The sequence below is a fragment of the Scheffersomyces xylosifermentans genome, assembly GCF_036884685.1.
Source record: "Scheffersomyces xylosifermentans strain CBS 12540 chromosome Unknown RJT20scaffold_7, whole genome shotgun sequence".
NCBI lineage: Eukaryota > Fungi > Ascomycota > Pichiomycetes > Serinales > Debaryomycetaceae > Scheffersomyces > Scheffersomyces xylosifermentans.
Genome location: NW_027042945.1, coordinates 1142515 through 1164893, shown reverse-complemented (window position 1 = coordinate 1164893; position 22379 = coordinate 1142515). Strand labels below are relative to the sequence as shown.

The 22379-nt window shown below is 38.9% G+C and overlaps 9 protein-coding genes and 1 non-coding gene across 10 annotated transcripts; 3 read left to right on the top strand and 7 right to left on the bottom strand. All coding sequences in view use genetic code 12, as the record gives it.

The window, feature by feature from the left end:
- Positions 1-4: 4 nt before the first annotated feature.
- ATP4 (F1F0 ATP synthase subunit 4) lies at positions 5-1291 on the bottom strand. The gene is made up of 2 exons (XM_064917821.1): positions 1152-1291; positions 5-804 (listed from the first exon to the last, which is right to left on the bottom strand). The coding sequence occupies exons 1-2, from the start codon at positions 1220-1222 to the stop codon at positions 174-176; spliced, it is 702 nt and encodes a 233-aa protein (XP_064772655.1). The 5' UTR covers positions 1223-1291; the 3' UTR covers positions 5-173.
- A 1154-nt stretch (positions 1292-2445) lies between these two features.
- On the bottom strand, positions 2446-3149 carry RJT20DRAFT_130722 (uncharacterized protein). Its single transcript, XM_064917820.1, has one exon. The coding sequence runs from the start codon at positions 3121-3123 to the stop codon at positions 2626-2628; it is 498 nt and encodes a 165-aa protein (XP_064772654.1). The 5' UTR covers positions 3124-3149; the 3' UTR covers positions 2446-2625.
- RJT20DRAFT_130721 (uncharacterized protein) lies at positions 3150-4887 on the bottom strand. The gene has a single exon (XM_064917819.1). It carries the CDS (start codon positions 4453-4455, stop codon positions 3457-3459), a length of 999 nt encoding a protein of 332 aa, XP_064772653.1. The 5' UTR covers positions 4456-4887; the 3' UTR covers positions 3150-3456.
- RJT20DRAFT_t137 lies at positions 4732-4821 on the bottom strand. Its single transcript has one exon. It is a non-coding gene; the product is annotated as a tRNA-Met (tRNA).
- Positions 4888-4935: 48 nt separating the features above from the next.
- On the bottom strand, positions 4936-6958 carry RJT20DRAFT_130720 (uncharacterized protein). The gene has a single exon (XM_064917818.1). It carries the CDS (start codon positions 6848-6850, stop codon positions 5018-5020), a length of 1833 nt encoding a protein of 610 aa, XP_064772652.1. The 5' UTR covers positions 6851-6958; the 3' UTR covers positions 4936-5017.
- A 433-nt stretch (positions 6959-7391) lies between these two features.
- RJT20DRAFT_130719 (uncharacterized protein) lies at positions 7392-8787 on the bottom strand. Its single transcript, XM_064917817.1, has one exon. It carries the CDS (start codon positions 8516-8518, stop codon positions 7589-7591), a length of 930 nt encoding a protein of 309 aa, XP_064772651.1. The 5' UTR covers positions 8519-8787; the 3' UTR covers positions 7392-7588.
- Positions 8788-9677: 890 nt separating this feature from the next.
- RJT20DRAFT_130718 (uncharacterized protein) lies at positions 9678-13451 on the top strand. The gene has a single exon (XM_064917816.1). It carries the CDS (start codon positions 9757-9759, stop codon positions 13129-13131), a length of 3375 nt encoding a protein of 1124 aa, XP_064772650.1. The 5' UTR covers positions 9678-9756; the 3' UTR covers positions 13132-13451.
- A 1104-nt stretch (positions 13452-14555) lies between these two features.
- Positions 14556-17300, top strand: PMT4 (dolichyl-phosphate-mannose-protein mannosyltransferase). Its single transcript, XM_064917815.1, has one exon. The coding sequence runs from the start codon at positions 14874-14876 to the stop codon at positions 17142-17144; it is 2271 nt and encodes a 756-aa protein (XP_064772649.1). The 5' UTR covers positions 14556-14873; the 3' UTR covers positions 17145-17300.
- Positions 17301-18710: 1410 nt separating this feature from the next.
- RJT20DRAFT_419 (exopolyphosphatase) lies at positions 18711-19958 on the top strand (the record flags this gene model as incomplete). Its single annotated transcript, XM_064920069.1, has 1 exon — positions 18711-19958. The coding sequence occupies one exon, from the start codon at positions 18711-18713 to the stop codon at positions 19956-19958; it is 1248 nt and encodes a 415-aa protein (XP_064772648.1).
- Positions 19959-20024: 66 nt separating this feature from the next.
- RJT20DRAFT_142786 (putative polyadenylation protein) lies at positions 20025-21327 on the bottom strand (the record flags this gene model as incomplete). The annotated part of the gene is made up of 2 exons (XM_064918650.1): positions 20084-21327; positions 20025-20043 (listed from the first exon to the last, which is right to left on the bottom strand). Exons 1-2 carry the CDS (start codon positions 21031-21033, stop codon positions 20025-20027), a joined length of 969 nt encoding a protein of 322 aa, XP_064772647.1. The 5' UTR covers positions 21034-21327.
- Positions 21328-22379: the final 1052 nt, after the last annotated feature.

The following is a 22379-nucleotide window of genomic DNA, read 5'->3' as shown; positions in this document are numbered from 1 at the left end:
AAACTTTCTATCTTGTAGATAATTCTAATCGTAATAACGTGTATAAATAAACTTAGTTATAGAAGAGGAATGATTGTGGATTCAATGCTTTGCTATTTTTATTACACCTAGATCCACTCTTTTAGAATTAAATGCTGTTAAACTATCTTCTTATGAATGCAAGGTCCATAAGCTTAGTTCTTGGCAAATAATCTCTCGACTTCAGAGACAGACTCAGCCAAAACTCTCTCTTGGAACTTAGGGTTCTCGATCTCCTTGTTAACCTTTTCCAAAACAGACTTGACCAATTGCTCTTGTTCTAATTGTCTTTGTTGTTGTTCGAATCTGACCCAGGAGTCCAAGGTAGACTTGGCTTCTTGAGCAACAGCGATCTTTTGCTTCAACTCAAAGGATTGAGCTTCTAATTCAGCGGTTTCCTTAGAGATAGCGAACAAAGACTTGGTGGTGGAAACAACGTCCTTCAACTCGGAGACGGAGGCGATTCTGTCTTGAACAGCAGTGACGTGCTTGGTTCTAGATTGGTTCAACAATTCGTTGACCTTCTTGATCTCACCGTCGGCCCATTCGGTGTACAATGGGGCAACGAACTTGGCGACCAAGGCGGAGAATGCAGCGAAGGTGATGACCAAGATGGTTTCATCGTGGATAATGAGCAACTCGTTGGAGATACCGTACACGGCAGCGGCAGCAGTGGTGGCCAAGATACCGGTCTTCGACAAGTAGTTGTTACCTGGAAGAGCCTCGATGATAGAGTTAGCCTTTTGCTTTGGCTCTGGTTGGGTAGCGAGGAAACGCAAACCAATTCTAGACATTGTTAGTATGAGTTTCTTGGAACGATTGGAAACGAGATTGACTTGGAAAAGCTATTTTTACATCGACTTTTCTCGATTGACTTCGGACTTCTGGCGAGGATTGAGAATCATGGTAAACAAGACTACGAGCAATTCGATACCACGGGACGAAAGCGATGAATTTAAACATTCTACGAGTACTTGCAGTAATTACAAGTGATTTCCAGCTATTTTCAGGAAGCAATTCCCACTATTTCCTTGCTTTTACACGGGATCTTTCTCTCTATTGGTTATAGTGAAAAACTCGAGTTGTAGCCCATTCTCAACACCACCGTGGAGTTTCAACGTTGGGTTACTTACGGAGCTGGGCGCATGGCCATACCGACAGCAGGGCGGACAGCCCTGAATGCAATTCTGTTGATCATAGACATGGTTGTTGTTGGCGATAACTTGTTCCGAACCAGAGGAAACGATTAGCCGCTGTCTATTTAAATTCAGTGGAAGGTTTTTTGCTTTGAGGTTTTTGGTGCGGACGAGAATCGGAATGAAAAGAGCATTTGATTGGCGGAGAGAATGGGAGAGAGTGGAGGGAAGTGGTAGCGCAGGAGAAGTGGGAGAGAAGTGGGGGAGTGGTAGCGCCGAGTTGAAAGAAGTGAGAGAGAGAGAGAGTGTGTGTGTGTGTGTGGTAGCACTGGTATTTGTTAAGTGAGTAAATGAGAAAATGAAAGAGTGAGTGTTTGAGTGTGTGAAGTGAGAGGTGAGACACAGGAAATGAGTAGTGAGAAGGTGAGTAGGTGAGTAGTGGTGAGTAGTGGTGAGTAGTGGTGGAGAGTCCAGTGTTTTCATATATTATTCAAACTAGGGGCCAGAAGTGATTCATATTAAAATCCAATAGAGTTCACACTACTCTTCAAGCAAATTAGCATTGAGAGAAACATGTTCTACTTTTGTGTGATTTCTTGTGATTAGTAGGAACTAGTTCGAAATAAATTGACACCACTGTAGTAATTGGTATTTGTTAAGTGAGATGCGAGAGCGTGAGAGTGTGAAGTGAGCTGTGAAAAGTGAGTAGAGTAGTAGTTAATTTGTTAGTAGTTAGATTATGATAGTGAGAGAGGAAGTGAGTGTGAGTGGTGAGTAGCGAGTAGTCAATTGTCTTCTGTAAGAGAGTGTGATAGTGAGAGAGGCGAAGTGAGTAAAAACATAGTGAATAGTTAGCATTTGAATAGTGAGAGTGAGCCGTGAGTCGTGAGCCGTGAGAGCAACCCTTTTATGTGGGCTATATGTGGTTATATTTGTATTTGTATTTGTATTTGTATTGTTTTTTCTATTTTTTTTGAAGGAGTATAACTTCTCTATTCCAACCAACTAAACGAAGTAAGCAGATTGTAAAGTAAAATAGTAACGTCAGTGTGTAATGCTCTGGAAGTGAGTGAGAATGTGTATGTGAAGCGAATAGCGAATAGCAAATAGTGAATATGATGAAGTCGTAAAGTTGTTACTTCCCGACACAGTTAAGAGCTCATTGAAAAGTCCTTGTTTATTCAAGATTTCTACTATTCACAATTAGAAAGAAATATAAATATTACCTTACCAGCTACAGCCTGTCTAACTTCCTATGTCTTAAAAATGGGGTTTCCTAGACTTCTACGTAGTACCTTTCAGTTAACCCAGTCTTACCAGATTCTCAAGCACCTTCAACTCTCCAGTTCTCCACAAAAATTTCCATAACTCCTTTATTTTTCATTCTATTATTACAAATCTACTTTACAAATCTAGTTTACATATGCTCTCCTCTCCCTTCCTCTCTTCGCTTCAATTCCCATCATTTATCCTACGACGCTTCGTATTTCTGCTGAATTATACTGTTAATCGCCCTATCAGTTCTAAACTTAGCCTTCTTGAGATAGTGCTCAATGTCAGACTTCAAGTCTTCCGTGTAGATACTACTTTTCAGCTTCTCTTTTTGTTTGGGATCTTCCAGCACCGATTCCCCAGCCTTGACCTCAGCGTTGTGCAAAATCTCTCTTTGAGTATCCAAACTTACAGCTTCAATTGTTTCATTTTCTGAGATGTTTAATTTCGGCAATTCACCAGTAGTATCTTCTTCATCCACCTTCTCTCCAGTTCCATCCTCTTCATTCACCTTCTCTCCAGTCGCTATTTCGCTGGCCGTCTCTGTCGTCTTGGCTCTCTTTGCAGTCACCTCATCATCCTTATTGGAAGACCTCACATCAACATCTTTTGCAAGACGCTTCTTCCTCAAAGCTGCCAAACGAGACTTCCTATCCACTGTACTATCATTAACCGTATCTGCCATCGGATTAATCATACATATACATATATATAAGGTTACATATACATAGATAATTATATATTATCATTTGGAACTCTATTCCTTATGTACTACAATATTTAAAGATATTGTGAAGGGCACGACAATAATTTGCAGCTATATGCCGTTAAACTAGCACCACCTTGTAATATGATTTATATATTGTATGAATGCAATAAATGTACCATTAAGACAGGTAGCAACTGCAAATTCAATTGAAAGATCTTCACTAATTAATAAAATTACCCGTTGTATCATCCTTTTCTTTGAATTTCACTAATATTTTCATTATGTATATATCTCCGGTATTCCTGTATTCCCTTCCCTTCCTTAATAAGGGCTTCCGATGTATTTCTGGCCAACTTCAACTAAAAACGAATCTGGGATGGTCATATGATCTCCTTTCAATGTGAAAAAATCAACTTTTCCAGCCCTATGAAGTTGCCTGAGTCCAATCAAGTCTTCTCTGTACAACCTCGTTTGTTCAAATGGTACTAATAACCCAGTCACGGGATCATAGTCTTCGAAAGCAGCACTTTCTTTGGGAACCAAGGTAGTATCTTCGTCAAATAGAATCATAACAAACTTATTAATCTTGGAGAAGTTCTCTTTATAAGTAGCATTTGTTTCCGCTCTTTCATTATTGATGTCCGCTAAGAAGTTGGAATGTTCCAAGTACCCCTCATAGTCCACGGGATCTCTGAAGTATTGAGCTGGTATTACATGTTTTTGAACGCTATCATACCAAACTTGTCTCTTGAGTACTTCATTCTTCTTCTTGCAGAACCAGTCCGAGGGGTCCTCACACATAGGAAGTTCCAGAACACCATTATGCGGGGACCCGAAGGTAATCAAGTTGTGGACCGAAACTTCAGAGCATCTTTCAATCAAAGCTCTAGCAAACACTCCGCCTTGAGAGAAACCAATTATATCGAATCCACTTTGTAATTCTGTTATGTTTTGAAGCTGCTTACATGCTATATCCAACTCGTTATTGGCATTTCCAAAGAGAGACTTCTGTTGATCAGCGGATGGACTCTCATCAAGCCTAACACTATGAACAAAGATTCCAGGATGAAGGTTTTCAAATATCTCCGTCACCCTATTCATTCCTGACGAATTATAGTTGTCTCCAAGTCCATGCCATAAAACAACGGCTCTTGGGTAACCCAATGTGGCTTGGTCCGGAACTGAAACTGCGGAGTTCTCGTTTACATTATCACCCACAATAATAGGTTCCTGTCCCCTTAACGAGCTTTGACTAGGTAAACTATATCCAGAGAACAAAGAAAGCACATACTGTGCGTTTATTATATGTGATAATTGCATTTTCTACTACTATCTACCAACCAGTGGTAAAGAAAAGGTATATGTAATTCGTAATTATAATCACTTTCACGTTCTCAATAAATGCGACTAACCCTCAATAGTAAGAGGTTACCAAACTGGATTAAGTGAAAGTATTCTTGTATTCTAGTGTTCTAGTGTTAAGACTAACATGCAGCTAGTCTCAATATGGTGTAACTTAAAGGTTATCAGGGGTATACTTGAAGGACAAGAAATATAAGTGAAGAGGAGCTTGGCTTCTTAATGCAAAAAAAAATGTGCTCCACGGCAGGTTCGAACTGTCGACCTTCAGATGACACAATCTTGGGAATTATGAGACTGACGCTCTGCCAACTGAGCTAGTGAAGCATATCTGTTTATTCTTTGAGAGCAGTATTTCTGCTGAGGTTTTAAAATCACGTGATCAGATTCTCGCAGCCCCCAAAAGCCGCCTAATATTTGAAGGATAATCCTACATCTAAAGATCTATTACAATATGTTTCATATATCACTCCAAGTCCCATTATTGATTCATTTCTGCAAAGTACAAGATAGCATGACACCTTCACTTCAAAGTATTAGCAACGTCGTTTAACTCATTGGTTAAATTGGAAATTTTGATGAGTTTATCCAATTCTGAATCCAACTTAACTTCATTCTGTTTGGCATTTCCAGAAGAGAAGTGGTATACCCTTTTTCCTGATGTCAAATCAACGTCATACTTCAATAAGGATTTAATATTTAAGCATTCTGCAACTTGAACTTTCAAGGATAGTAAGTGGGTTAAGTAATTTTCCTCGAGCTCGTTGACACCCATCTTGTCTACTAAAAACTTGATACCGAGAAGAACAAGGAGCCTTGAGATTATGTTGAGTGTTTTCACAAAAAGCAGCTTGCCTGGATATATGGTTCCAATATGGGAAAACGACAGATTCGCTTCCTCGCCGTCAAATTTAGAAGCAAAGTTAGATATTTTGAAGTTTCCCTTTTCCAACGACTCACAGAACTGAATTATAAGATGCTGTTTTTCTTTGTATGAACCATGTGATATCACAGAGCTTAATGAACTTAGCTTAAGCTTGTTTAGTACCTTATGTGCTCTGAATTCATCATTTTTCTCCTGCTCCATCTGATTCAACTTTGGAAATGATACAACACTTGAGTGGGTACTTCCTGGTCTCGATGCCGATTTATCAAGGTCAACGGACAAACTGGCAGATAAAGATCTCTGCAAGAAAATCAATTCGGAAGTGTAAAACAGAGCAGCATCTTGAATTTCCCGTAAGTCTGTCAGTTTCAATATATAGTTTAGGATAAACATAAGGGAAATTTCCTGTCTTTCTAACAAATTTATAACGAAATCATCCGTTCTGGGTCGTTTGTCGTCATATCCGAAACTGAAATGCTGTTGTGTGGAGTTTCCAAATTGGGAATTCAAATAGACGGAAGTTCGAAGGTTTGGGAAATGAAGAAGGACTCTGAAGTAAATATCTGCCTCGAGATTATAGAACACCTTAATGTAATCAGAATTCTCTATTGATAACGTAAGAAGGTTAAATGCTGCAAACTTGTAATAGTTCATTAGATCTGCCAATGCCACAGAATCAGTTCGTACTATATGAATGGCTGATCTTGGATTTACTATAGAGATTTGCTCGGGTGACGGCCGCTCAATCAACGGTATAATGAGCGACGAGTACCCTACGGTGTAGATAACTTTTAGGAAATAAGTAAGAATGGAGAATGCTTTGCTGTAGAGGATATCTTTTTCTTTATCTTCAAATTTTTCAGTTTCGTGGTAGTAACGTAATAACCCTACTTGGCACGAATTAAGGATCAGTTGAATGGTGCTACTGTCTTCTAGGTCTTCTGCGTTGTCCATCGAAACAATGTCAAGAGCATTGTGTATTATATCGAAGTATTGTTGTAATACTCTTGATGACTGCGACTGAATGATCCGGAGTACCGACCAGTTACTTGCCAACAGAGCATTGAGTTTATTGGCGACTTCAAAATCGAATTTCGATGTTATGGCTGCCACCTGACTCAGGAATTGAACGTATAACTCAGCATCGTACTGAGAAGAATTCAAATACTTTTCACAGTAAAACCGCCTGAATCTACGTAGTACTGTCACCAATCCTTTTACAAGCGATAGCCAGAGGAAATGGTGTGTCTCTATGGGGAAAGCAGCAAGAAGAGAATTGACTTCCATGAAGTATTCCTGGAGAATTTCGAGTTTTGCATTGAGTTCTTCTGGCTTGGACTTATCACACGAATCAAGTCCTACTTTTGGTAGAATACCAACATGAAATTGGCTGATGCATTCTATCAACGTATCCAATTCGTCGGCAGCGGCAGCGTCAGCGTCTGGTGTTACGTATGAGATTGCAGACATTGATATTGGAAGCCTATTGGAAGCCTGCTTTCAGTTTACCTGGTATGTATACGACTCCAGAGTAAGACTCCAACTATAAGAAAAGAACGAAAAGAACTGTAAATAACTATAAAGAACTACTACCGTTCAGTTTATCGTCTCTCACTGTTAATACTTCACAGTATTAACGCTGTGTATGCTGAAGTCAAGTTTAGTCACGTGCTTTTATCGAAGTGGACTTATGCAGGTAGTAACAGGAGGATGCAAAATGCTGTTAGTTGGGGAGGTGTGGAAGGGATAGATGGGATGGTATGGGGGATGGTATGGGGGACGGTACATTGATTGGTAGGGTGCTTGGATTGGGGATTGGACGATATGGTTTTTTTTTTGCAGTAATTTCTTTGAAGGGTATAACAAAGACAGAAGAACCTTCATGCTCATGCTAATGCTCATGCTCTTCCAATGCTGCTGCAGAATACAGATAAAGTAAAGAAGGGTAGCAATTCTTGATTAAATATAATACTCCCAGGTTACAGAAAAATAGAGTAAAAATTACTGTATTGTTATTAGAATTTGCCCGTATTTCGTCATGGAGAAGAAAAGACAGTAATATTAGTTTTTTTACTTTACCAATTCATCGCTACGCATTACGCTTCATCTTTATGTATTGGCCATAATTCGTCTATACATTCGTCCTTATTTTTCACTTGATGTGCTTTCTTATATTCATAGACTAAACGCCTCCAGCTTTTCACTAGTCTACCTAAGTGGAAACGGCAAGCGTCTGTGACTTCTACGGACAATTTCATGGTAATTTGGTTCCGTCTCTGGCGTGATATGTCCGTGTCTAATCAAAAAGTCCAAGATTACCAATGCGCAGTTGCCCTTGAACTCACCCTGTCTTACTCTCTGTAACACCTCATCTATCTCCATTAATTTGAAATCTTCGGCTTCGCCATCAACTGGGAGAGGGACAACTGTAGTCTCGTCATCGAAGACCAAGTCATATATATATTCCACCTCTGGCTGTACTCTACCATCGTCAGTTACGTACATGTACAGAAGAACACCCGTACTGCGGGCGTGTGTCTTTACGAAGTCTTCTGGAAGCCCAGCTTCCTCGTAGCACTCCTTGACCACCGTTTCCCAAATACCATGGGGATATCCTAGTCCACCTGCTACAGTATTGTCCAACATTCCAGGGTATGTGGGCTTCGTTGCAGATCTACGAGGTATCCACAATTTCAACTTGCCATTGGATGTTTTATCAGCTGGCACATAACCCGTCAAATGGGCTCCATAGGTGATCACACCAGTTAATACAGAGAAAGCTCTCTCAAGATGCAAATAAGGTACCTGTGATGGGTTGAAGACCGTGTATAATTCATTTCTCCAGCCTTTATCCAAAAGATCGTTGAAAGCAGGCAATTTTCTCCATCTTGCGGCGATATCAGCGAATAGCTCGTTTCGTTTCGCAATGGTGTCGTACTCTGGCTTGATGGTTATTGACTTTTTGGCGTCGTCTGTGATGATGGAATTGCCCTCTTGGCGAAAGTACGTTGCTATTTCAGCGCTGACAAGGCCAATTGGGGTGACTCCGTCGTGTGCAATGAGCAGGTAAAACGAGGAGTCCGTGGAGTAGGAGAGCGAGTCCACTGCGTCCACTACGGAGAGAAACGATTGAGCCATGGAATAAACGTGTTTTATGAGAGAGATTATCGATGTAACTTACTAGGGGCGATACAACAATTATAATAGATCAAATTGGAGGTATCAGAGAAATCAAATGGTTAATCAATGGGTATTTGAAGATGTTTGTAATCTCACTGGTTTGTACTGAAAATAGTGAAAAATTCAAACTGCGAAAATGTCTAAGGCTTAAACAGAAGGAAAATGAAAGGTAATGAAAGGGTAATGGTAAATGTAACAGATAAGATGAAATAGAAAATAAAACTATGACTCATGAACGATTTCGCTTTAATTTAAGATTTCAGTATTTTGGCCAATTCAATTCTTGACCCGGGTTGTTTCCCCATCAACTTCTTATTCGATAACATACTTTTCACCTCTCAATACTCTACGACTATTCTACTTCTACTTGTTTATTCCGCATCTAACCGTGTATGATCTTACAGGGCCAACAGGTCCGCATCTGTCAAGAAAATGAATGTTAGAGTAAGACCAACTCTATTGCCCTTGTGTGCTGAACTTGTAGGTTGTCTGTTCTGTCACAGGCACTTTCTTGGACACTGAGATAGACAATGTGATAGGGACTGTTATAGGCACTGGGATAGGCACTTTCTCGATTTGACTTCCTTCTACTCTTCTGCTCTTTCTTCTACACTTTAACACTCAAAACTCTCACTGTTCCCTCACTTCTCTCTCTCAGAGGCAACTCTCACTGTCGCATCGTCTCTCTGCTTATCTCTTCTTTTCTCTTGTCGCTTCTCTTGTCGCTTCTCTTGTCGCTTCTCTTGTCGCGTTTTGTCTCTTCTCTCTTCTCACTATTTTCCTTCTCTTCACACAGACTTATGACACATTTTCTCTGCTTTCCCTTCATTTACCGTCGATTTATCTCTCCATTTTCTCTTCTTTTTCTCTGCCTTTTCTAATATTTTTCCTCCATTTCGTCTCCATTTCACTCTCCTTTTACCCTCATTTTACCCTCCATTCACACTCCGTTTTCTCTCCCAATCTCTTCTTTATCTTCGTTTACCCTCCACTCTCCATACTTCGTTAAGCCTCACACTAAACTTTGTTCCTACATGCACACTCCAAACCACTAACAAAAAGATTCAGAGTTCCTCTGTGCACAGTAAAAGTCTTAACTGTACATCTATTTGTTGATAGAAAGTGGTAAAAGTTGGGGAAAATCCGTTGGTTATACATTAAATCCGGTGAAAATCGTACGTAGTCTGTAGAAAACAATGTCCGGGTCGTCAAGATCGCTCACAAAGGGGTTGGACTCGTTGTTTGATGGGTGGAGTGATGATAGTCCTCAGTCTACTGAAGTATCCGAACTTTTCACAGTGATAGCACAGTTCTTAGAAAAACACAACACGCTACAGATAATACGGCAGTCAGCTAGCATCAACGATGAGCTTTTTCGCATATACAACACATACATAAAACCGTCCTCGAATATTGCCCGAGAATACATGTTTTTGGACATTCTAAAGCAGCTTCTGGCAGTCTTGAACAAAGAAGAAGTGATGCTCTGGTTGAAAACTTATCTTAAACCAGCGGTAGATAGTGCTGGCTTCGATTTCACGTTTGTTCAGAAATCCAGAGAGTTCATCAGAAAGGTTTCTGTCGATTTTTTATCTACAAACGATAAAGACTTAGAAGAAGCTCGAGAAGACGTCGGCTTGGCAGTCATGGAAACCATTATAACCGTATATCTCGGAGATGAAAATCACAGCTACGATATCATTAACTTACAGGTTTCAGATGAAGATAAAGATAGCCAAATTTTCCAGGAAAGAATCCGTTTTATCAAACTGAATAGTGCTGCGTTACTACAAGAATACGGTCTCAAAAGAACTACGTCATATTTCAACTTAATTAATCTGCATTTCATAAAACCAGCTGAAAGATTGGGTTCGTTGACTTTACTATCTTCCCTAGTATCAACGCAAACATCACAAGTATATCTGATATTAGAGACTGTTCTTTTCTCTAATTTGCTCAAATGCTTGTCCTACGATTTCAGCGAGAGCGTGGTTTTCGTATCATTGAATGTGCTAGTCATGCTTATCCCACAAATTAGCAATAGAATCTCCATGTATTTATCGGACTTGCTCTTGATCTACATTAGAATTTCCAACTGGGAAGAGTTCGACAGATACATTCCAAACCGTTACGAATTGCTTGTCAAATTTTTGGTTGATAAGAATATTGTCTGGACTATAAGCAACTTTGACTTTTTCAATGAACTCATGAACATTGGGCCCCTTATTTCAAAAATTGATTTTGATGTTCTGCATTTGGCTACTTTGATATACGGGCTTTTTCCGTTGAATTTCAGTAAGTTCTGTCAGGGTCCTTTTGATTACTTACATAAATATCCACCAAGGTTGATTGAGCTCAGGTTCTTGCAAATGTTGGACGCAAACATGACTATCGAGGACCCCCATACAAGTAAGTTAGAACAAAGAGTAATAGAAAAGACAAAAATGTTGTATCAAAGATTCATAGTCCATCCAAAATTTATTAATTTCGATAACAACACCATCAAAGATGAGCTTCAAAGTCCTATAAAATGGATTCTTGATTTGCACAATAATGAAAACATCGGTTCTGGAGAAATCTCCATCAGCTGCTTAAGCTTAAACCCTGATATAATGGTTAGTGTTAGTGACTCATTGATAATAGCCGAAAGTAATCAAAAGCTGAGTGGTACTCTGATTTCAAACGGAAGTCCATTTGGAAGCCATGCCATGTTTAACTATCGTAATAGATCATCAGAACCAAATACTTCGATTCCAAATTCTCAACATGTTTCGAGAAATTCTTCAATTGGAAGTCCAGTATATTTTAACATAAAAGACGGACCTTCTAGCAAATTAATTCAAAAGTCCTTGCAAAACTTCAATAGGAAAATGTCCATTGTTCCCACCAACTTAGTTATTGACGGGAGCAAAACTCCTATCCTTCAACCTGCTCAGTCAGAGATAAAGTTTAAAGAAGTGAAATTCAGCGATAACAATGATAAGGTTACTGGAGATGATAGCGAAACGGAAAAGTCCGATTCCGGCCTGGGAGCAGCTTCGTCCACTGATTTAACTAATGATATCAAATTAGGAGAGCCATTACCAGACCTCTTCTTGACTCATGAAAAACTCTATGGACCTAAAAATGCTAAATATAGCTCCAATTCTTTAAACAATCTTGGGCCACCATTTATAGACGAATCAGGTAAAAAGTCATCTTCAAATTTGCTTAATGAAAAATTGAAAAATGAGCTAAGAATCCAGAGACCTGTATCCTCTCCTACTACATCTCTAGAGACTACTGCAGTTCATAAAGGTTCCATTGCTAGTTCTGCTGGCACTACTATAGCCTCAACCCAAAGTTTGATGAACGGAGCTACAACTCATAACGGTACAGCATTGGATTTCTATCAAAGAGAATTGCTTTTGATGAAAAACGAATTGGAATTTTCATCCTACATGAAACATTTGAACAAATTCCAATACATCAGGCTCAAGTTGAAGATGAACAAATTGTTGCGTGAAGCGAGCTTGCATTTCCATGCTGTGGAACATAAGAACAATGTATTGCGGATCCAGAACTTAACAGAAAGTTATGACTTATTAAATGAAAGTTTCTCAAACATTAGAGAGCAGATGTATCTGATGAAGTCGCAACATAATAGCGAGAAAGAAAAGTTAACAGAGCGCTTGATCTTAGTCCAAGAAGAGAATAGTGAGCTTAAATCAAGACTAGATGAATTGACGGGCGAGAATAAGTCTATTAATGGAAGTTTCACCACCCTCGTCAATGAAGTAGTTCCGGAAAAAGACTACGAGATTGAATGCCTCAAAATGAAATTGAAGGACTTGGAACTTAATAATGAGGCCCTGAGAGAGATAGTGGCTTCACCTGATTCTACAGACTATGACATTAGCCATAATAGTATCCAAAAGGCCACCAATGGCGACTTGAGTGAACAAGAAAAGAAAATCTATACCTTGAAGGAGGATATCTTGATGCTACAAGAGAAGAATTTACGTCTATCTCAAGACTTAAGTATTGCTCATGAATTGTATGAATCGATGGTGAAGAATTATGAAAACAAGATTTCCTCTTCTAAACTTGACTTGAATGAAAATCTCAGTGCGTTTACTTCTCATTACGAAAAGAAGATTCAAGAGCTATCCACAACAATACTTCGATTCGAAGCATTGCTAGAAGAGAAGAACTCAAGAATCTTACAATTGAGCTCTTCCAAACCAATATCTATACCTACATCATCTAATTATGGTAGCAGAGGATCTAGAGGTCCTTCTCGAGTTCCAATCGCATCTCCAGGAGAATTGGACCACCATGATGAAAAGGGAAGATCGAACTCTTCTTTGGAGCTGAATACCCCACCACCAGCAGGCCATGCGCCAATTTCAGTTATGCAAAACCCACCGGTATTAAACAACCCTCACTTCCAACAGTCTCAACTGCAAGGTATCCCCCCTCTCAATTCCAGGATTTCCAGTGGTATTATTCCTACTGTCGGCAGCTTGCAACAGCCGCCAATTATCAGAGGTAGAGGAGGTTATCAGAAGAGATCCAAAAAGCATATGTAGAGATTTTCAACTTCTGCTGATAATATCCTGTTTGCCATTGAAAGCCTACATTCACTTTCGACAGGTTTTCAACTCACACATTCATTGTTTCCAATTCTTTGAACATACGAGAACTATATTACAGCTTGGCATAGACGTAATCATGACCACACTTTGGCAGAGGCATATCTAGGAGTACTACGAAACACCGATAATAATGATATTTTTTTTGCAGCCTCGACCCGTTCGGCTCCATTTTCTGTGTGTACTACTATGTGTGTAAGCCCCCATGCAATCCCTATTTAATACCATGTATATAATTTAATGAATATTACGAAACTTCATATCCACATTATTAATAACCGTCTTAACGACACTTGTCCATTACTGCAAAAAATACCTTGCAGCAAGCAGCCCAAAAAATAACTGCACATATTATCCGGTTTGTATGCCGGCTGCGATACCACATTTGAAAACGAGAAAGATGAAGCCGAGAATTTTGCAGTTTCTGTCAAAAGCATGTGTGGAGTTATCTAGTGTATTAATGATTATGGGAAGATGGTTATTAATGATAGGTGAATGGAGATGGATATTTAGGGATTATAGGTTAGAGAAGTGGTAAAGTGGTGAAGTGGAAATGGGATTTCCAATTCTTTGTCGATGAGAAGTGGAGAATTTTAGATGTTACTTTTGGTGGGTTTTAGTCAACGCAGTGTGCCAAGTTTTATGCTTTGGGTGCTAAAAAAACATAGTGAGGGTTCTATATAATTTGTTCCTATTGTATATTCTTAAGTTTCTAATTTCTTGTGCTTCGAATGGAGATATGTCTTATTAGTTATTCAGTGCTATTTGCTCTACTCATTAATCTATTCTTCTTCTACAGATAAAAGTTGATTCAATTTAAGGATTTGATATGGTAGAACTCCTACTGGCTGGATTTAGAAAATTGCATAGACATTTTTATAAAGGGATACTCTCACATACACAGCGAAGCACCATACAATGTTTTCATTCATTATTCAAACTAGCGGCCAGAATTGGATTCATATTAAACCCCTATAAAGTTCAAACTACCTTTCAAGCAAATTAGTAGTGAAAACAACAACATGTTGTAAGTTTGAATTATTTCTTGTGATTTGAATGAACCAATTCGAGCTGCAAGTATGATAAATAAATTGATACCATTATCATATCATGTCATATCAAGGCATATCATGAAATTTGTACTTCTCTTTAATGTACACCTCTCTTATCGTTTTGTACCCCTACTCCTACTCCTCCTCCTCTTATACTACCCTAAAGCATCTTCTCCACAACCCTCTCCAGATCAAATCACGTGATCTCATACACCAAGAACCTTTCCTGCACATTGCCCAACACAATACGTGTTGTTTTTAAGTGAAAAGTTAATTGAAATCAATTTCACAGTCTTTGTTTCATGGTTGAAGAACGCTGTAGTGATTGTTATTTGCTGTAATCCAATCGGAATCATCAGAAGAGTTCGAGGAGAAAATCGTGATAAACTCGTTGCATTTTCGAACCCTTCTTCCCTCGATATACTGTGATCTTTATTGGTGTTGTAATCATTGACTTCACTGGTTTGACACTTGATTGCTCGTTCTATAATCACATTTACTCCACGTAAAAGAGGTCAATTCCACTGAAAAATAGGCTAATTGACTTGGCCGCTATCGCTAATATCCTATTCTGCTCTTTTTTCGGCTAATTTCCTGCTATTGTCTTGATTTTTCACTCTGGTTATTATGTCTTCTACACTTCGTAAAAGAGGACCAAAGAAGGCCTCCGCTGGAGGCAAGGAAAGTCACCACGAAGACGACGACTTCAAGAAACTCAAGGAAATCGAAGTGTCCATCTATGGAAACAGAGACCCTGAGTACAGATACTATGTTGGTTTGGCAATTGTCACCATCCTCGCCATCTACACTAGATTTACTCGTATCTCGTACCCTGACAAAGTGGTGTTCGATGAAGTCCACTTCGGTAAGTTCGCTTCCTACTATCTTGAGAGAACATATTTCTTCGATTTACATCCTCCATTTGCCAAATTGTTGATTGCCTTTGTTGGTTGGTTAAGACGATACGATGGAAGTTTCAAATTCGACAACATTGGTGATTCTTACATCACCCACAAGGCTCCTTATATCGCCTATAGATCGCTCCTGGCTATTCAAGGTACTCTTATCGTGCCTACATTATTCTGGACCATGAAAGTATTGGGCTTTTCTGTACCAGCATGTATGTTTTCAGCCATTATTGTCTGTTTTGATAATGCCCAAGTTGCCGACTCCAGATTGATTCTTTTGGATGCTACATTGACATTTTCAGTTGCCTTGACTATATTCTCCTATGCCAAGTTTTCCACTTACCGTAGACAGCCTTTCTCGCAGAAATGGTGGACTTGGTTAACAGCTACTGGTATTTCATTGTCCATTGTCATTTCTACCAAGTATGTCGGTGTATTCACATTCGTCACCATTGGTATTGCTGTCATTCACGAATTATGGATCTTATTGGACTACAAGAAGGGATTGACCATGACAGACTTTGCTAAGCACTTCTTTGCCAGATTTTGGTCTTTGATCGTCCTTCCATTCATCATCTACTTGTTCTGGTTCTACGTTCACTTTGCTATTCTCACCAAGTCTGGTCCAGGAGACAACTTTATGTCTTCCGAATTCCAAGAGACCTTGATTGAATCTCCTATGGCTCGTTTGTCCAAGACTGTTCAATACAATGACTACATCACCATTAAACACAAGGAAACCGGTGCCTTCTTGCACTCGCACCCTCACGTTTATCCATTGCGTTACGAGGACGGAAGAATCTCTTCCAATTCTCAACAGGTGACTTGTGTAATTGATCCAAACAACAAGGAGGTTGAGGATCCAAACAACCAATGGGAAATTGTTCCAGAAGACTCCACTATTACAAGAGGTACTGGTGTCAACACCAATGATGTTGTAAGATTTAGACATGTCGGAACTGGTGGGTGGTTACAAGCTCACGATGTTGCTTCTCCATTGAAGGCAACCCACGAAGAGTTTACTATCGCATTTGGCGAAACTGCTGTGAACAAGTACAATGAAACTCGTTTCAGATTACGTTATGCAGGTTCTGGATCTGCTAAGAACAAGAACAAGAAGAGGTTGATTAAGACAAAAGCTACTCCATTGAGAATTATTCATGTTGACACTGTGGTTGCTATGTGGACCCATGACGACGAATTGTTACCAGAATGGGGTTTTGGCCAACAGGAAGTCAGTGGTAACAAGAAGACTCAGGATGAAGACAACATTTGGACTATCGACGAAATTGCTTACTTGGACCCTAATGACAAGAGATCCAAGTACGTCCCAAAGAAGGTCCAAAAGTTATCGTTCTTCAAGAAATGGTGGGAGTTGCAATTCTTAATGTTCAAGCACAACAACCAATTATCTTCCGAACATCCATTTGCTTCTCAACCAGAAACCTGGCCATTGGCTTTGTCTGGTGTCTCCTTCTATAACGATACCCCAGAAAGAAAGCAGATCTTTTTCACAGGTAACATTATTGGTTTCTGGTTAGAAGTATGTTTCCTTTCTATTTACCTTGGATTGTTACTTGCAGACCAGATTACCCGTCGTCGTGATATTTATCTTTTGACAGACAAGGCTAGATCTAGATTATATAACACCTTGGGATTCCTCTTCCTTGGATGGTCTTCCCATTACTTCCCATTCTTCTTGATGAACAGACAGAAGTTCTTGCACCACTACTTGCCAGCACACTTGATTGCAGCATTGTTCTCTGGTGGTTTGGTTGAGTTCATCACCTCCAACAACGGCAGAAATGCTGATGGACGTCCTCAAGGTGTCAATAAAATCAAGCTCGTTCTTGTTACTGGAGTCTGTACAGTTGCTATTGTGTGGTTCTTCTTCTACTTCAGACCAATCACCTATGGTGATGTTTCGTTGTCTGTTGAGGAGGTTAAGGCCAGACAATGGTTAGACATCAAGTTGCACTTTGCCAAGTAAGTAGTGCACTCATATGGGCCATGAATTTACATGGTCTTGTAAATTACATTTGCCTTTTCATGAGCAGCATGACATTTTCTGGCTGTGTTGATCATTTTGTTAAGAATAAAAGAAAAAGAATGATTTGTGTATATAATAAATGATATTGTTTTGACAATTTTTGTAGCCAAATGATGAAAAAGGCTTTACGGGGGATTTTGTAGAGATGGGAGTGGAAGTGAAGAAGGCAAGTATGGGAAAGATTAGCTATGCTAGTACAAGAGTAGTTCGATCTTAGACATGTAATAAAGTTGATTTTTTGTTGGGGGTATGTCACAAGAGAAATAGTGGATATCAGTCATTTATGGAAAGAAGTATTGTGACATTTTGTCATCAAACGTACAATAAACTGAAAAAACACTCTATCTCTATACCTCACATAGCATATCTAAGAATTAAACAGGGTATTTCGACCATATTTGCTAGTCTATGATATATATTTTTGACTTGACCACATTGAGTCCACCGCATTTCATCCTTTCGCTCCTTCGCCTATTCAACCATCACAATTAACCATATGTCTTTCATTATGCTACCACGAACCCCCGCATTGGCTGCAAAATAACAAGTCTTCTGTCTGTCCCAAAACGAATTCGCAAATGAGAAAATGACAGAAGATGAAGTGGTAAGACAATAAGAGACAAAAAGACAAAAAGACAAGACAAAAGACAGAAGACAGAAGACCAACGAGAAGTGACAAAAACAGACAGACAAATTGCAAATAACGGATTACAAAATGACAAACGAGAAATGTCAAAACATACAGAAAAATAATAAATGAGATAAAACAAACAGACACAACAACAAATGGAAACGAGATGTGATAACAAATCACACACAAATGACATCAACTACAATATAAAACACTTCGCTTCACTTCACTTCACTTCCCTTTACCAACCAACAACTCAACCTTTCTATCTGCCCATACTTAGCACGGCGCTACCAAACACTTACTTCACACTCCGAAAAACTATTTGTCGCACTCACATCTTCTTTCTTCTTCTCTCCTTCTTAACTACGGAAGATCACAGGGAAGTTTTTTGTGGAAGTGGAGAAAACGTGAAGAAAGAAGACGTGAAATTGGAAGGAAGACGTGTAGTTAATTGGATTATTGAGTAGAGATTAAGAGAGTAATCCGTGATTGAAATAGTTAGTTATTATATTAGCTATTGAGTTATTACATAGAAGACTACCGATCAATTGTAGATCATTAACAACGAAACAATTGAGTACAAGATATCAAGTAAAATTAGATATCAACTATAAACTGGATATCAAGTAACAACTAATAACTGATAACTACAACAGTGATAACTGGATATCAACTACCATCTAGAACAACTATCTACTTGATAAGAATTAACATCTAGATAACAACTAATAACTAGATAACAACTATCAACTAGATAAAAATCAACATCTAGACAACAACTAATATCTATATAACAACTACCACCTAGATAACAACTACCACATAGATAACAACCACTCTTTGTCCACTTCACCGCTTTCACCACCAAAACAATGTCAGTCAGAGCCTTCTTACAGAACTTGAAGAAACACATCGATTCAGCTTCCTTGAAACTGCCTTATCGCTTTGTCACCGGTAACCAATCAGCAGATATGGACTCGGTTATCAGTGCTATCTCGTACTCGTACTTTGTCAATGTTAAAGACAGCGCAAACTACGTCATACCGTTGATCAACATCCCCAAAGAAGACCTCAGATTGAGAAGAGATATCGAGTCGTTATTGAAGGCTCACTCCATTACTGAAGACTTATTGTACTTTGTTGAAGACTTCAAGAGACTCAATGCCGACGCCGAAACCGTAGAATTGATCCTCGTGGACCATTGCAACATCCAGGGAGACATATTGACCCAATTTCTTCACGCCAAGAAGTTGAAAGTCGTAGGAATCATTGACCATCATGCCGACGAGAAGGTCTTCTTGGATGCTAACCCAAGAATCATCCATACGAACGGTTCGTGCTCTTGCTTGGTATTCAACTATTGGTACGAGCAACTCGGCAAAGACGATGATCTTTTCAAGAAGCATTCTGAGATAATTGAGCTTTTGTTGGGACCATTGGTTATAGACACCTCCAATTTGACTCAGAAGGTTGAAGAGGGCGACGTCATTGCATTTAAGAAATACCAGCAACTCTTGGACTTGCAAGGAGCAAAAAGCCCAACGATAAAGCAGATCCTCGGCCCTAACACTGGAATCACCAGTTCCAGCAGCGAACTTGATGTTATTGCACAATTCTATATGGCCTTAAAGTCAGCCAAGAAGGACTTGTCAGGATTCAAATTTGCAGATGTTTTGAGAAAGGACTTCAAGCAATTTGAGTTTACCAGTGGAGATGCAGTAGGATTTAGTTCCATTGGAAAGGCATTGAAGTGGGTCCTCTCCAACTACACTACCGAAGAAATCACCGCAACCTTATCCAAGGCTTTGGTTGATTTCGACATTGACCTTTTGGTAATCACATCCTCCTACACACAAAAGGAGAATGATAAATACACCAGAGAGTTTGCTTACTACTACGAAGTTAAGGGTAATGACAAGTTTGACAATTTACATGACTTGGCACAAGCACCACTTGAATTGGATGCAGAAATCTATGGCGCAGACAAGGTCAATTCGAAGCTCGAAGAAGTTAACTCTTCAAGCAAAGGTATATTTAAGATCTATAATCAGCACAAGATCACAGCTTCTAGGAAGCAGGTTGTTCCAATTGTGAAGGAAATTCTTGAGAAACGTAACTAATGTCATATTGTTTAGAATGAATAAATAGATTTTTCATGGCGTTAGGTAACGACGAGTTGATTTTGTCTAATTGTAGAATGAACTCCTCGATTAATTCCGGGTACGGTATCACCAAAGGTTCATACTCGTCGTCTGTAATGGGTACATCGTCATTATCACTGTAGTATAGAATTTTCAAGGTATTCTTCAATGCTGTTTCGTTGATAGCAATGTCTAAAGATACATTCATCACCCAGAAGAACCATTGTTTACCCTTGTGCAGAAACATGAATTTCCTTGTAGCCAATGAATTGATTTTATCTATGAAAGTATTGTAGATGAAAAGGTAAGATGGAAACTTTTCAATTTTTGGGATTCCATCGACATTGTATTCTAAAGATAGTCTCCATTTGAGCAATCTAAGGGTATTCTGATAAACAGCACCCAAGAAGGTTCCACATTGGGCACAATTCACTTCTTCTCCATGGGATATGACTACCCCAGAGCACTTATTTACAAGAAGGTAATGGTTTCCAATTATGACCATTTCGTCGTTGGCAAGCTTTAACAGGCCTTCATATGATTTTTCATGGTGTTGGTTGTTCTCCGGTTTATGACAATGCCAGAAATCCATGAGTTCGTACCAGAATTCCGACGGCATATCCTGGAACTTGTAGTCTACTGAATTAATGATGGTAGCATTACAGCCAATGCATCTGAAGGAAAATTCATTGGCATTTCCTAGAGTACCTCCTCGAGGAGTCTTATTCTGGAGGTCTTTACATGACCATTTTGTATTGTACTGGAACATAAATGACTGAGAAGTAGCCAATTGGGCACGTTTTTGGTCAGGAGATTCTTCCAAATTGATGGTAAGACTCAAGCATTTACCCGTATCCAATCTTAAGTTGGAGAGCTTTGGGTGTCCGTGTATCGGCACTGGTAGAGTTACCTCCATGGTATTAGACTTTGTCTTGATGGTGAGCTTCTGGGGCGAGGACAAGCCTATATTGGTGATATCTTGGATTTTATCATTGTGGAAATCCACTACTACGGAGATGGAATTTAACCGGGTGAGGTACTCTGCGTATCTCATCTGATGTCAGAGAGTAGTTGCTGAGACAATGTATAGAAGAAAGAAGAAGAAGAAGAAGAAGAAGAAGAAGAAGAAGAGTTGCACGGTTGTGAATTTTTCACTTCGCAGTTGCAGCCGTTTTGATGAGTGAGAGAGAAGGGAGATGGGAGAAGGGAGAAGAGTGAATGAGCGGGAGTAAGAAAAGTGGTTATGATGATGTGAGGGTTAACGAGATGAGGTACAAAGGAAAAGTATAACAGGGTACGAGAAAGAAAGAAAGAAAGAAAGAAAAAAGGAAGGAAGGAAGGAAGGAAGGAAGGAAGGAAGGAAGGAAGGAAGGAAGGAAGGAAGAAATAGAAGAGAAGTGAGAAACGAGAAATGAGACTGATAATGAAGAATTCGAGTATGTAGTGCACTGAGAGAAGAGATGAAAGATGATGATGAGAGAAGAGAAGTTTAGATGATTGGGGAGTATGACAGGAAAGATAGTACTTTCTGAGAAGAACCTATAATGTAGTGGTGCTATATAGTGTAAAACAATATATGTATATTATAGTAGTAATATATATAGTAATATATATAGTATAATATGGTGTAATATAGTATAATATGGTGTAATATAGTATAATATAATACAATACAATATTTATGACAATACATAAGTAATACAATATAATACAATACTATACAATGTAACATATAATGATCGTTACTGGTACACAACCCTAGTAGTTAAGAATTTGAACAGAGAACTCCATAGTAGATGTACTTGATGAATTCATATGTACTCATAGTAAGAATGTTATCACATAGTAATATATATATATATGCTAAGTCAAAATAGTATTCACTATCTTCTTTAGACACATATTTCTAGGAAGAGCATTTATCCTAATCTATCTAGCTGAAGCTCTATGACCGAGTAAGGACATAGTAGTTCTATATTTCCACCATCACTCATTCGTGGTTCTCTTCTCTTTTCACATCGATCTCTCATAGTTAATTCTCATATCGTGAAGATCACATAGTTAAGCACTTAAGCATTTATTCAACCCCACATAAAATAGATCAAATAATGATTATCACAGAGCTAATTGACATAATGACTATCACAGAGTCAGTTACCGCCAGAATTATTATCAAATAATGGTTATCACATTATATAGGTGATTACCATGTAGTCATTTTATTACACATAGTTAAGCTCAATTATCTCCCCATAGTTAAGCACAAAGTTACTTTATTCTCATAGTTGAGCAATTCACACTTAATTATCCCCATAGTTAAGCACTCACATTTACCTCACACTCACTTTTTCTCCCATAGTTAAGCTCTCACAGTTGAAACGCGAACGCGTGGAAAAAAGA